A 15,001-nucleotide genomic window follows, 5' to 3' on the forward strand; every position below is an offset into this window, starting at 1 on the left:
GGTTTTTTTTTTGGAAAAGCAACAGAGACATGCACAAACTTAGGGAACCACGGATCCAAGACGAAAAATGAGAAATATCTTACTCAAGATCCGGCAAAAATAGCTTGAAACTAGCAAGAAAATCCAATGTGTAAATAGACCGCCTAGGTCCCTTGAGGATCTCTTCAAGGATCCAATAATAGAGACGTCATAGAAAACAAGAGGCCATAAGAGGCCTAAGGTGGTGTAGAACCACCATAGGAGAGTAGTAGGTGAGTGACGACATTTGGAAATTAGGGTTTAGGTTAAGAGCATTTGAGAGATGAGAAGAACAGATGATGGCAGGGAGGGGTGGTAAAATGATTAGGGTTTGAGGGTATATAATTTAGGTAAGGGGAGATCTGGACCATTGATCAAAATGATCAACGGCCAAGATCTAACAAGACCTGGGTCGGGTAGGGTCATCACTTGTTTTAGAAATAAATTTTATGTTCTGAGGCCTTAAAAACCTCTCTCTGAATCACCTCGATTTATGTGCGCAGTCCGGGCGCATAGCCAGAAAGCCATTATGTAAAAATCTGTAAAAAAAATAAAATTTGCCTTTAAAATGAATTTAAGTTGACTTCGGTCAACATTTTGGGTAAACGGACTCAAACCCTTGATTTGATGGTGCCAGATGATCCGTAGGAAAATATGGGACTTGGGCATATTCCCGGAATCAAATTCCAAGGTCCCAAGCCCGAGAAATGAAGTTTTAAAAAAAATATTTTCTGGAATATATATGAGTTTTTAGAATTGAAAAATGTTTGGAAGTTGTTGGTATCAGACCCGCATTTTGGTTCCGGATCTCGGTACAGGTCTTATATGTGATTTAAGTTGAGCCTGTAAAATTTGGTAAGAAATGGAAGTCGTTTGATGTGATTCGGACCCGTAGTTGTGAAAATTGATACTTTGAAAGTTTTGATGTTTTTCTTAGATTTCTATGCTAAATTCATTGTTTAAGATGTTATTTTGGCGATTTGATTGTACGGATAAGTTCATATGATATTTTTAAGTTAGTATGCATGTTTGGTTTGGAGCCCCGAGGGTTCGGGTGAGTTTCGAATAGGTTTCGGAAGGTTTTGAACTTAGAAAAAGTTGCAGGTTTTCAGTTTCTGGTACACAGGGATTTTGTGCTTCGCATTCCCGTGGCTTCACTTGCTAGCGCAGAAGGTAATATCCCTTATGTGAAAATTGTTCTTCGCTAACGCGGAGCTTGGGAGGCGAACGCGAGGCTGTGGGGGGGGGATACCCTACGCGAACGCGTAGGGTTATTGGCCTGGGGGAGGGATTTCAAACTTACCTTATGCAAACGTGGCCACCTGACCGCGAACGCGATGACTCTGGGAGCTAAAGCTTCGCGAATACGAGCTTCTGATCGCGAACGCGATGGTCAGCTGGGCCTGACCCATCGCGAACGCAACAGGTCCATCGCGAACGCGATGAAGGCCTGCCCAGTGATTTTAAAACATAAGCAAAAACGGGCAGAACCTATTTACTTCATATTTTTGAAATTTGGGAACATTGAGGCGATTTTCAAAGAATAATTTCTTCCCCAAAACATTGGTATATGATTCTAACCTTTTTCTTTCGCTTTCCCATTGCATTTAATCAATTTTCATCCTAAAATCTAAGGTTTTCATGGTAGAAATTAGGAAATTGGGTAGAGTTAGATCTTTTTGATTAATTGGGATTTAGACCTCATTTTGGGGTCGGATTCCAAAATTAATTGCATATTTGAGCTCGTGGGTGAATGGGTGATTGGGTTTTGGTCCGAACCTCGAGTTTCGACCAAGCGGGCACGGGGTAAATTTTTGACTTTTTGGAAAAAATGATAGAAAACCTATAATTAAGTATTGGGTATGAATTCTTTAGCATTTATTGATGTTGTTAAATCAATTTGGACTAGATACGAGTTATTTTGAGGCGATTTCTAAAGGAAAAGCGGTGTTTGAGGCTTGAGTTGGCCGTGGAAGTTTGAGGTAAGTGTTTGGTCTAACCTTAGCTTGAGGGATTAAGAGTTATGTCCTATTTGCTATGTGTTATTTGTTGAGTACGACGTATAGGCATGGTGACGAGTATCTATACGTTGGTGTCAAGCATGCCCATGAGTCTTAAATTAAAATCGTTGTGTTCTTAATAAGTACTACGAATGCCTAAGTTGTTGATTCTCTGTGTTGAGCAAGAATTGATTATTCTCGTGAAAATTGCTTATGGTTGAGTATTGGTGCTAGTTGAGGTTTCTTTTTTGAAGTTAAATGTTGGAATAAGTTTGATTATAGCTGATTCCCTTGCCGGGACGTATTTACTTATATTGTCGATTCCCTTGTCGGAATAGTGTTGTTTCCTTATTGTTCCCTTGCTGGGACTCTTTTATGATTGTTGTTGAATTGTATATTAGGATCGGGTTGCACGCCGCAACAATATTATATTTGGATCGGGTTGCATACCCCAACAACATTATAATTGGATCGTATTGCATACCACAACAATTATAAATGATATGGATCGGATTGCACGCCACAATAGTATTTTTATGATTTGGATCGGGTTGCGCGCAACAACAATAAAATTGATTGGTTACGGTTTCCTTAGTCTTTCTGCCACATATTTTAAATTGTTCTTTATGCTTTTCTCCTGAGTTACTGTTGGTAAATGATATTCCCCCGCAGCATGTCCCCCCTCCCATCCTTAATTATATATTTCTATTTAATTTTCTGCTGTATATGATATAACTGTACATGTTTATTTGGTAGTTTGGTCCTAGCTTCATCACTACTTCGTCGGGGTTAGACTACGCACTTACCAGCACATGGGGTCGGTTGTGCTGATGCTACACTTTGCACTGTGTGCAGATCCCGGAGCAGCAACATTCGGACCTTAGCTTGGGTGGCTGCCTTCAGTCCAGTCGGAGATTTCGAGGTAGTCTTGCAGGCATCCGCAGGCCCTGGCGTCTCCCTCTATCCCTTCATTCTGTTTTATTTACATATTTCAAAAACAGTGTATTATTTATTTGCATACCTTGTTTGTAGTAATTCTAGAACATCTGTGGAGTTGTGACACCAGTTCTAGGTGGACTTTGTTTAAGATATTGTATTGGATATATATTCAAATGGTTTTATTGTTTCTTGTGCTTGTTTAAAACTCTAGTGTTTATAAGCTATTATTTCGTAATTGTTAAAGGGTTAAAAATGGGAAAAAGATAATTTGTTCAAACAGTTAGCTTGCTTTCATTAGTAGGCGCCATCACGACTCCCGAGGATGAGAAATCCGGGTCATGACAGTAGACTTGTTAGGGTCAGATGGGATTTGGGCTTGGGTTTTGGGCTGGTTTGAAATTGGGTCTTTTCTAGGGCTATATTTTAAATACTCGATTAATTCAGTAAAACAATTTTATAAATGATAAAAATGTCATTTATGTGAGAAAATGTTTTAAAGTACTTACTTAATATTATAAAAATATGAAAAGTCATTTTCTGTATGGATAATACAATTTTGCATATATATAGGCTATTGTTGCAAAACTATATAATTCTAGCCTAAAAATGCAAATGTGATTGTAAAAATACAATTAAAATATTTAAATACTTATATGAGCATAAATGATAAATTTAGATGATTAAATCATCATAAAGTAATATGAGGGATAATTATTGAATATTTATATAATTAAAAATACATAAATAAATTGATTTAAGGCCTTTAAAAATTATAGAAAAATTGTAAAAATACGTGTGCATGTTTGTAAATGTATGTACAATATTTTGAAAGTATGTATGCATATTTAAAATATATAAGGAAAAAAATTGGGTATCAACAGTTTACACATAAGTGAACATCCGGCCAACTTTTCCAACTTAGACTTTCATTTAAGAGACTAAGTGTCTCAATTCATTCTGAAATCACTCCGAACCCGAACCAACTAACCCGGTAAGTCATAATGCAGTCGTAGAATACAAAACAAGCAGAAAATGGGGAAATGGGTCTACAACTCTCGAAACGACCGACCGGATCGTTACACTGCGACAAAAGTTGAACCGTGAACAACAGATGGCATACAATGTGATTATAGAAAGAATATCTTCGAACAGAGAAGAGCTTTTTTTGTTGAAGTTCCTTGAGGAGCAGGTAAAACTTTTTTATATCGTGCCTTATTAGCTATTGTGCGATCTAAAGGATTTATTGCTCTAGCAACAGCAACCTCTGGAGTTGCGGCTTCGATTCTTCCAGGTGGCCGTACAACTCATTCCCGTTTTAAAATTCTCATTGACATTGATGAAAAATTTAGTTGCAGTATTAGAAAACAAAGTTCACTTGCTTGTTTGATTCGATATGCAAAACTAATTGTATGGGATAAAGTATCGATGGCAAAAAAGAAAATGATTGAAACTTTTGATCTACTTTTGAAAGATCTCTTGAATACTAATGTGATTTTTGGTGGTAAAGTTGTTGTCTTTGGTAGTGATTTTGGACAAACTCTACCAGTAGTTCGAAACAAAAAAAGAGAAGATTTTATTCATGAAAGTTTATTATATTCTGAGATTTGGCCCTGACTTAAAAAATTGCAACTGTCAGAAAACATGCATGCAAAAACTAATCCAACCTTTTGTGAATATTTGATGAGAATAGGAAATAGAAAAGAACTTCTTACTTCGGAAAACAAAATTGAAATTTCAAATTCATTTATTGTCCCTTATACTACTGAACAAGAATCTTTGAATGCATTATTTGAAACAACATTTCCTAATATGCATGATTTCTTGTGTGATGCATCTTCTGTGGCTTCCTGTGTTATTTTGACAATGAAACATGATTTTGTAAATGAAATAAATGATATGCTTATAGCCAAATTTTCAAAAGAAGCTAAAACATTTGTTGCAATTGATGAAATATGTGTATCGAATGATCAAAGCGAGTATGAAGATTTTTTGCACTCATTAAATCCTGACGGTTTACCTCCTTACATATTAACTTTGAAAGAAAATTGTCCAATTATATTACTATAAAATTTGAATCCTTGTAAAGGTTTATGCAATGGCACAAGATTGACATGTTGTGATTTTAACACACATATTATTAGCGTAAAAATTGCAAGCGGTGACTTTAAAAATACACATGTGTTCATTCCGAGAATACCATTAATGTCATCAAAAGATAAAAAATCACCAATGCAGTTTAAAAGAACACAATTTCCAGTAAAATTGTGTTTTTCTATAACTATAAATAAAGCACAAGGTCAAACACTAAATTTTATTGGAATATATTTATGAGAACCAGTATTTTCACATGGCTAGCTTTATGTTGCACTGTCAAGAGAAAAAGCATCGAATTGTATCAAGATATTAATTCGGCCGAAAAACTCAGATAGTAATGATGATCATTCTACAAACAATATAATGTAAGATAAAATCATTCAGAAGGCTTTCTTGTGAATCTTTTACATGTTACTCTATAGCATATGCTGAACTAAACAGAGTTGGAACATGTACTTCGGAACTCCCAAAATAAAAATGACGCACGCAGTTAAAGCATATGTATCAGTTTCTACACACGATGGTGAAAGGTCATTTGTAGTTATACACGAGTTTGCCAAATAGGATATACAACAACATTTTTCTTCTCATATATCCATTGCTTTCAAATTGCTTCCAATCACGTTGCTTAGATTTTATTTTAATTTTCATTCTCTGACTGTTCTTTCTGCTACCCCTTTTTGAAATTTTCTATAATTTGTTTAGTTTTCCCGGTGTACAATGGCTAAAGAATGTACTGCAAGTTCCTGAGATTCCTTTGAAAAGGAAGGATTGAAACTAACGGCTTAGGCTCTTTTATTCAATTACTGTCTTTTCCCCAAAAAGGAGTTCCCTCAATTCATTTGATATATTACACTATAAATACTTTATTTTTGCTACTGATAAATAAATATACTTTCGTTTTTGCTAGAATTTTTGTTCTTCTTTGAATTTTGGCTGCCTAGAAATGCTACTAATTCATGTAAAAGGTTTTCTAATTTGTCATTTGCAATTCTCTAAGAAGAGAGGTGAAAAAAATATTATTTTGACTATTATAATAATTTTCTCATCATTAACATTGTTGTTTAGTCTTAAAAATAATAATTAAATAGGACATATGATATACAAAGATACTAATAAGAGAAGTCTGGCCAGACAAGGCTATCTGCTGCTTCTGGATAATGAACCCGTAGTAACCTGAAAGTGCATGATGTCTGAGAAATATGCTTTGACCAAAAGCAATTTTTATCATATGGTTACAATTCCTTGGAAGCTACTGGACTTACTTTGCTGAATTTCAGGAACCAAAAAAAAATGAAATAGAAAATGAAATCTCTAACTATCCAAATTAACTTTTTTAACAATGCTAAATGTTAGTTGAAATGGTACTCATTAACTTTTTGCTAAAAAAAAGATTGTCTTTTCATTCATAATCAGCATCTCCTTTATCATATTACTCTAAATTGTTGCTAAAGTTTCCTTTTTGTATATTTGCCCTACATGAACTTTTGTTGTACTGTGAAAGTTGATGAATTTTTATTGTACAATATTTTGGTCCAGTAGCTAACAACCATTATATTTACTTCTGAAAGGTCTCTTTCTCTTTCTCTTTACACTTTCACATTTCCTGCAGATTTCTCTTTCTCTTTTTTATTCTCTTTCGTTGGTGCTTTTTCCAACTCACACAATGTTCATGTGATTTCATTTTTTACAAATATCTTCTCTTGCTAAATAAAAATTTCACATTCTTTCAGGGTATGCAGATTCAGGGAATACAAGGACATAAAGGATGAATTTTTTATAGTATAACATGGATATGAAGAACAGTATGTCTTCAGAATCTTGGTTCACATCACTTTCTTGTTCTGCCTCCAGACTACAGTCTTCAGAGGATTTAGCAGTTGTTAAATGGTTAAGATTCATCTTCCTCTCTGTATGTCCGCAAAGGACTCTTCTATCTTCCACTGATGTGTTGCTTTTGCTTACTTTAATTGTGTATGAAGTACAAAGGTTGTACTCAAAGTTGTTTAGCCTTAGCTTCTGTAGTTTTATGCATTTTGGCAGCGGTTAACGTAACGAATGGTATTGATGAAAAGTAGAATTTTTCCAATACAATCCTTGGCAAGGATGCAAATTTTGAAACATGGATATTGCAGAAATCATATATGATGTTATGCATAATGAACTTATGTAGATGTCTCACTCAGTTGAGTATATAGTTATCAGCCATAACTATTGCAGTTTGTTCCATACAGGCTTAATATCGAAGTTTTTCATATAATGTCAGAAACGGGATGTAGAATCCTAACAATAGATTCATATAGAGTAAAAGCCGAAGCTTTAACAGTTGGACTTATCTCAAATTTTGTTATTGTGGAATGTTATTGCTTCTTTTATTTTGCTTATTGTTGCTTCTTGTAACAACTTTTCTAAAGAACTATTGCGCTTTGGTGTAAAAATCTTTAGTGTGTTTGAATTGATTGGATAATAATTGAATGCAGGTGTCGAGCAAAAGACATTGAAACACCAGTATTCCAGATATGTTGCTTCTGCACAGAAGGACAAGTGATATTTGGGTGGTACACTATAGGCAAAAAACTCCTTAGAGGCAGGACAAAAAGTTTTTTCTGCTCTTGATTGTTGAGGTATTGGTATATTTTCTAATTTAATTTCTAAAGTTAATCACCGATTGAACAATATTTTTCTATTCTTTTTTTAATCATTGTTGATGATTATCGTGAGTGAAACGTTTTCGGCGAAAAAAATACGTTCTTTGAATAAGTCAAAGTTAATTTTTTCTATGTATATATACTATATATAAAATCCCCTTGATTTGTTTGTGTATTTATTTCTTTAAATTTAGACACCCCTGACTTCTCTACTAGTTATTATTGTTTACACCTATACATAATCTACAACTATATGCTTACCTATCAGTCAATTAGCAATTTTTTACCTCCTGCTAAATAATTTCTTGTTGTCTTTTGATTGAATTGCTACTCCATATTTGCTGCGATAGCTTTTAGCTTTTCTGAATTATCTTGTGATGTTAATACTCAGTCCCAGCCAATAATGGTTGAGAACCATGATCAAACTTATCCTGAACTCTCGGTGAACAAAGGGTTTATGTATCAATGCTTTTGTTTTCTTACTAGGATAGCACATGGGTGAAAGGAAATAAAAAATGACCTGCTACTTTCATGTGCTAGCACTTAAGATGGTATATGTTATAGACTCTTCCCATCATCATATCATAATTCCCGATTGCAATTTAAACATGCCGAAAAAGGGGTATCTTAAAACAGTACACACATGGTTTCTATCAATAACAACTGACTAAAGAAACATGTTCCTGGTTGAAATTTTTACTATGCAATAACCAAGGGTTAGCTTCTGTGGTTGCAAATCCTTGCTAAACCTTTATTGTTTTGAAAAAAAGAGTCAAGTATTTTGACGGGCAATATATAGATCAATTTTATATCTATTTGATTTTACTGTTTGTACGTTCTGTATAGTTTGTTCCATCTCTGTCTAATTATGTTGATCTGGCTTGTTTTTCTTTTCTTGCTTCAACGTTAATTGATAATCAAGATACATTTTCTTGCATCAATAGCATTAGGATCTTTCATTGCTATACTTCAGAACCTAATTTTGCTTTAATCTGAAGTTGGTCTTTCTTGTTTTAATTATTCATTTGGCAACATTTCTATCTAATCATTGTTATAAGACTAAACCTGTATGATGTTGTCCTAGTAGTAGTCACATAAACTTTGGAATAAGGAACTTTAACTACCAATGCTATGTAATAAGAATTAACACAATATTTTGTACCAATGAAGGATGGGACTGATACAATAATGCTTATATTTATGTATTTTAAGTTAGTACGCAAATCATGCATCAGTTATCACCGATAAACTGAATGGATATTTAGAGTTTACTGTGCTCAAAACTATTATTGCTATGTTGCAAAGCCAGACTGCATTTCTAAGAGAGAGAAAAGGGAAAAAAGGGTAAAAGGTACTTTTAACATGTGATGCTTATTTATCTGTTCGCAAAGCGTATTAAGATTTCTTCTCCAAGTTCATTTTTAGAAACATTTCAAATATACGATGGAAAGTTGCATAGTTATTTTGTTTTCCTGTTTTTCTACTATTTTTCCAATAATAGGTTTAATAGAATTCATCTCTCTCATTAGATGTATCATAACTAACCCTCTGTTCTATAATCTTCGCTTGACAAGTATAAAACTTATTCCAAATTGACTGCTGGCAAATTATCCACATTTTCAGATTAGTTTGACGACTGCTGACAACAAAGTTAGACAATCAATAGAATATGTTTTACCTCCTGGTCACACAAGTATGGATCTTCACATTCGCATAATTGTATTTCTTTCTTCTGCTTTTTGGACTTTACCTTTCAATTGATTTCATATATGACTCAAAAGCAAGAAATTATTTGATAAGTAATTATGGATCTATTTTGCTATCTTTATTTTTTACTTGACTTTCTAACTATATCAAAGAGTCATGAAACAGATTGAGTCTCCTCTATATATATCTCTTCCATTAGAATTTTGTAAGATCATTTGTAATTCCTGCTCTTTCCTTTCTAAGGAGAAGGACTGTGCATTTTCAACTGAATCATGAAATATTAATTTTACTTGTGTGAAGGACTGTGCATTTAAGGGCTATCTTTATTCTCAGATGTTCGAGCAGATTCTCCCTCGAGGACTATCAACAGGGCTTAAAAGGCCAAATTTTGTTCTAAAATTCAAAGCCCCCCATCATTATTTCGGACCAACAACAGCAACAATAACAACAACAAACCAGTACGATCGCACTCAGTGGGGAAAGGTTCTGACAAGGATCCATGGTATAACTGGCAAGACCGATGTCGTGTGACCTTACGGTCACGGACTTGGAACAAGGAAAATAGAGTTGGAAGAGGATGAAGAGAGGAAAAGAGTTAAAGGCTGTTGAAGAATGACTGGATGGAGTTTGGGTTCAAGAAAGCTTCCATTTATAGAAAGGCGGTAGCGTAATCGACGACGCAATCAATGCCTTTGGGAAACATATCGAAAGGCACAATCAATGAATTTTGGAAAACGGATCGGCGACAATATTATTGCTTTTGGGAAATAAACCGATGCTACATTGAATGCTTCTAGATAGACGAACCGATGGGACGTCTCAGTTATCACAAAATCTTACATCATAAGCATGATGTCATTACGAGAGGCTTGAGGAGATCGACGTCAAAATCATTTCTTATCATTTTAATCTAAGAAATACGGGGACTATCTGTATATGGTAAAAAACAGAGGGTCCGATTTTATGATCATTATGGCGCTTTGTGAGACCGCCTCCTGAAGTCTAGAGGCCCGGCTCGAGGTTCGACCCCGAGGATTCTTAATGATCGACCTCGAGGTAGTGAAATCAAAGGCTATGATGGACAAACGGGAAGTTCCCAAGGCACGTGATTAAAGCTGACCAAGTCTATTAGGCTAGTTCAAGCCCGTACCGTGGCATTAAATGGTTGTACTAGCCTCAAATCCTTCTAATAAATGCATTTGTACTATGTTGGGATTCCTCCTCATATATAAAGGGGACTCTTGTCATTTTTTAACACACATGAATTGAACACACAACATTCAATACAAGAAGAAAGAACATTCTCTGCTCTTTAACTTAAACACATTCTCTCTTGATTCTATTATTTACATTTATTGCTTACATTTATTATGTTTCATTTATTGTTCTTCATTTACTGCCCATTATTGATCATAAAGAGCCTTCATCAAAGCTCTCAAAACTATTAGTCCTTCATCGGCTGCCCACAGCTTAGTACCGAGTTCGACCTCGAGGGCCCGTATAACCTAGCTGGAAGCCCCGATTCTCAACCACTCGGTTTGCCTAAACATATTGCTTTCAAGTTCTTATCTCATTTTTTAGTCTCACACTTAGCATCTACTACTTAACGACTAGCATAAAAATAAATCACGTATTTTTAGAACCACAAAATCAAATCTAATTGTAAATCACAAGCTTGTGATCCAAAATAAGCCTTAAAAATTATTTGGTTATTAATATTCTCATTAAGTATAAAATAAGAAATAAATTGCTTCTAAATATAGAAAAATAAATTTTTTGGGACATATTAAAAACGGAAAGAGTGACAGATTAATTGATACAAACGGAGTAACTAATAAAGTAATGAAAAAAGTAACTTCAAACATGTCATAATACAACAATAACAACAATAACAACAACAACAATAAAACCCAGTGTAATCTCACAAATGTGAATCAGGAAAGGTGGTATGAACGCAAACCTTACCCCTACCTTCAAGAAGGTAGAGATGCTATTTTTTGTAGACCCTTGGCTTAGGAAAGGTAAAAATAAGGGCAACAACAAGCACACCAATCAAAAATTGATGGGTTTTCAATATCTTAGCCTTATGTTTTGATGATCTAACAAACTTACTGTCAAGAATCAAATAGGGAACCTGACACACTTGGTATACATTGCTAATCAACGGACTCCAACTAGGACTCTAGACAATGTGAACTGCTGCAACTATAGAAGACAAAGAAGTAACTCAGGGACTTGATCCATTGTGTGTCCCTGACAACAGTACGAAAGTCAACTACGTACAGCTGGAAAGTGTCTGCCACAGAAATAGTGCACACAGTGCAGCACAGTTCTGCAGTCACTTGTCTTTTGACCTACCAAGTGCTTACATCATTCAAGTGATGTCATAAAAGTTGCATTAACAAGAATATTACAAAAAAACATCACTTGAACACTTGAGAATTTTTTTCAAGCATTCAAGCCTTCTAAGACAGCGAATTTAATTCTCAAGAGCCTCAAGAACAAAGTAAAACGCTACTACGGACCAGTTCCTAAATCGAGTATTTTGTTGTCCTTAGTTGAGTTATAACTTTGTAATTGTTCATCATTGTAATTCCTAAATTGCTTAGCTAGAAGCGTTTCTTAGGAACCCTTTTGTAAAACCATAAACCCGTTGTATTTGTGTTGTGACTAGAGTTAGTCATGAGTTGAAGTCTTTGTAATAGGTGTATTGCAAAGTGTCTTGTAATAGGTGTATTACGAATTAGTGAGGGATTAAGAGTTTAATTCCTAGATTGCATAGGTTGTAATCTAAAAGTTGCTCATAGTGAAGTTGAAATCCTACCAGTGTAGGTCATGATTTTTTATCCCCTTGAGCAGGGATTTTTTCACGTAAAACTCCCTGTCTTATTTACTTACTATTTTATTAGTATTCTCAGTGGAAACTCATAGAGGATTTGGCACTCTATAGTTTAGTGGACTCATATAAACTATTAATTGGTATCAGAGCGGGTTCCTCCTATCAGGCTAACACCTAGGAAGGATCCTTATGGCTGCTCCACCAAATTTTGAAGAAGGTCAATCTATGTATAGACTACCCAGGTTCAATGGGCAATAATATGGGTGGTAGAAAACAAGAATGTATGATTTTATCATGGCTGAAGATTTTGAGTTGTGGGATGTCATATGTGATGGTCCTTATTTCCCAATGAATAACGTCGGAGATCTTCCATTGACGATGCCAAAGACCAGAAAAGAATACACTGATGCAGATAGGAAAGTTGTGGAGAAAAATTTTCATGCCAAGAAAATTTTAGTATGTGGAATAGGACCTCATTAATACAATAGGATCTCAGCTTGTGAAACTACCAAGGAGATATGGGAAGCTTTGCAGATAGCACATGAGGGAACCACTCAAGTAAAGCAATCTAATATTGATATGCTCACCACCGAGTATAAACTCTTTAGGATGAAAGACGATGAATCTATTCAAGATATGCACACAAGATCCACTTCCATCATAAATGAGCTACACTCACTTGGTGAAATCATTCCCAGGAACAAGCTCGTAAGGAAGAGATCGAGTGACAATGTGGTGAAGCAGGCTCTTGCAGCATGGGGAGACTCCTCTAGTGAGTCTGAAGAAGAAACTGATGCAGATGACAGTTCCATGATGGCAGTTGAAAGTGAAGAAAATGAATATGATTCAATAATTGCTTTGATGGCCCAATCAGATGATGATGAAGATGATGACAATAGTGAGGTAAACTTCAGGGATGTTCAGAGAAATCTGAAATCCTACTCCCCTAAGAAACTTATGTCTTTAGCTAGTGTATTGATTGATGTCTATCATAGTCTTGTGGAGGATAAAGATGTTTTTACCTTAGAGCTAGGAGAAGCTGGACAAACTAGAGATCATCTGGTAGTGTGTGTAGTTGATCTGAAGGAAACCATAAGTGATTTGGAGAAAGAAAAAACTGTTTTAACTAAAAATATTGCTAGCATAGAATATGAAAGAGATGATTTAGTGGTTGTAGCTATTGACTATAAGGAAACCATTGAGAATTTTAGTAAAGAAAAAGAGGCCTTAGTGAAGAGAGTGACTGAAATTGAGGAGAAGAGAGATGATCTTTTGATAGTGATCGCAGACATAAGGGAAAATATAGAGGGACTAGGAATTGAGTCTAGACCTGGAAATTCTGGAAAAGGAAAAGAGGTAGCCAGTGAGGCACACGTTAGGCTTGAAAACGAGTTGAAACCTGTGAAAACTAGCTTGTGTGTTGAAACTGAGAAAAACAAGCATCTCGAAACTGAACTGGAAAGAGTAAAAAATGATTTTGAAAAGTCCCTCAAGTAGACCTGGTCCTCGAAAGCTATCACTGCCATGTATGTTAATAATGGTGGAAACAGGCAGGGAATAAGGTTTCAAAGGGAGAAAACCCCTTACAAACCCCATAGAAAATATGTTGCTATACCGGATAACTGACTGTGTACCCACTGTGGGAACAATGGGCATTTCAAGGAAAATTGCCAAGCCAGGGTCCAGTCTATTCAGAAAAATAAAGTGTTTGCTGAAAATGTAACTACTAAAAAGGGACCAGGTGCCACCCATAAAAAATGCATGTTACCTGCATGGACTAAGAGAGCTCTTATTCATCCTCTTGCTTACTACAAGGGACCCAAACTTGTTTGGGTTCCTAAAACTAACTCTTAATTTCCTTGTGCAGGGAACAGTAAAAGGAAGCAATCAGCAATGGTTCATGGATAATGGATGTTCAAAGCACATGACTGGGAACACCATGGACTTTCTTTCACTAAAAGCCCTGCAAGGAGGAAGTGTATTCTTTGGCAATGGAAAAAAGGGGTACATTCTCGGAGTTGGAAAAGTCAGGAAATCACTTAGTCACTCTATTGAGAATGTGTACTATGCCAACGGTCTTAAGTATAGTCTCTTGAGTGTTTCTCAGATCTGTGATAAAGGAAACAAGGTGGAGTTCTTGTCCAAGATATGTACAGTTACTAATCTGGTAACTGGTGAAGTGGTACTTGTGGCCAAGAGATACAAAAACATTTATGTTGCTGATTTCGAGTCTATACAAAGTAGTGATCTGAGTTGTCTGAAAGTTGTTGATGATGATGTTGAACTCTAGCACAGAAGACTAGCGCACGCAAGCTTCTCTCTTCTAAATAAACTAATTCAAAAGGACCTGGTCCGTGGTCTGCCCATGTCAAAGTTCAAAGTACAGAAAGTCTGTGATGCATGTGCTAGAGGGAAGCATGTGAAGTCCTCGTTTAAGTCTAAAAAGGATGTCAGCACCTCAAAGCGACTCGATCTTCTTCATATGGATTTTTGTGGCCCTATGAGAATGCAAAGCAGGGGAGAAAAAAGGTACATCTTTGTGATAGTAGACGACTACTCCAAATTCACATGGACTCTATTTCTTAGAACAAAAGATAAAACCTTTGAGGTATTTGTGGCCATTGTGAAGAAAATACAGGTGAAGATAGAGTCTAGAGTTGCATGTATTAGATCAGATCATAGAACAGAATTTGACAATGCCAAATTTGATGAGTTTTGTAATGAAAATGGCATTACCCACAACTTTTCAGCCCCAA

At 35.5% G+C, this 15,001-nt stretch overlaps 2 protein-coding genes and 1 long non-coding RNA gene across 3 annotated transcripts; all 3 read left to right on the forward strand.

Annotated features, from left to right (window-relative positions):
• Window positions 1–4,382: 4,382 nt before the first annotated feature.
• On the forward strand, window positions 4,383–5,024 carry LOC138879582 (uncharacterized). Its single transcript, XM_070159196.1, has 2 exons — window positions 4,383–4,476; window positions 4,594–5,024. Exons 1-2 carry the CDS (start codon window positions 4,383–4,385, stop codon window positions 5,022–5,024), a joined length of 525 nt encoding a protein of 174 aa, XP_070015297.1.
• Window positions 5,025–6,678: 1,654 nt separating this feature from the next.
• LOC104233896 (uncharacterized) lies at window positions 6,679–10,671 on the forward strand. The gene is made up of 3 exons (XR_712775.2): window positions 6,679–6,941; window positions 7,532–7,675; window positions 9,740–10,671. It is a non-coding gene; the product is annotated as an uncharacterized lncRNA (long non-coding RNA).
• A 1,853-nt stretch (window positions 10,672–12,524) lies between these two features.
• Window positions 12,525–14,535, forward strand: LOC138879583 (uncharacterized). Its single transcript, XM_070159197.1, has 3 exons — window positions 12,525–12,701; window positions 12,780–13,709; window positions 14,113–14,535. The coding sequence occupies exons 1-3, from the start codon at window positions 12,525–12,527 to the stop codon at window positions 14,533–14,535; spliced, it is 1,530 nt and encodes a 509-aa protein (XP_070015298.1).
• Window positions 14,536–15,001: the final 466 nt, after the last annotated feature.

The sequence above is a fragment of the Nicotiana sylvestris genome, chromosome 10 (genome assembly GCF_000393655.2).
Source record: "Nicotiana sylvestris chromosome 10, ASM39365v2, whole genome shotgun sequence".
NCBI classification, from domain to species: Eukaryota; Viridiplantae; Streptophyta; class Magnoliopsida; order Solanales; family Solanaceae; genus Nicotiana; species Nicotiana sylvestris.

Excerpts from the sequence above, each read along its gene's own strand:
- LOC138879583 (XM_070159197.1), top strand. The coding sequence starts at position 12,525 with ATGTATGATTTTATCATGGCTGAAGATTTTGAGTTGTGGGATGTCATA. Across the intron at positions 12,702-12,779 it reads TTCATGCCAAGAAAATTTTA|ATAGCACATGAGGGAACCAC; the intron begins GTATGTGGAATA and ends GAAGCTTTGCAG. Across the intron at positions 13,710-14,112 it reads TCGAAACTGAACTGGAAAGA|GGAACAGTAAAAGGAAGCAA; the intron begins GTAAAAAATGAT and ends TTCCTTGTGCAG.
- LOC138879582 (XM_070159196.1), top strand. The coding sequence starts at position 4,383 with ATGGCAAAAAAGAAAATGATTGAAACTTTTGATCTACTTTTGAAAGAT. Across the intron at positions 4,477-4,593 it reads TGGTAAAGTTGTTGTCTTTG|AAAACATGCATGCAAAAACT; the intron begins GTAGTGATTTTG and ends TGCAACTGTCAG.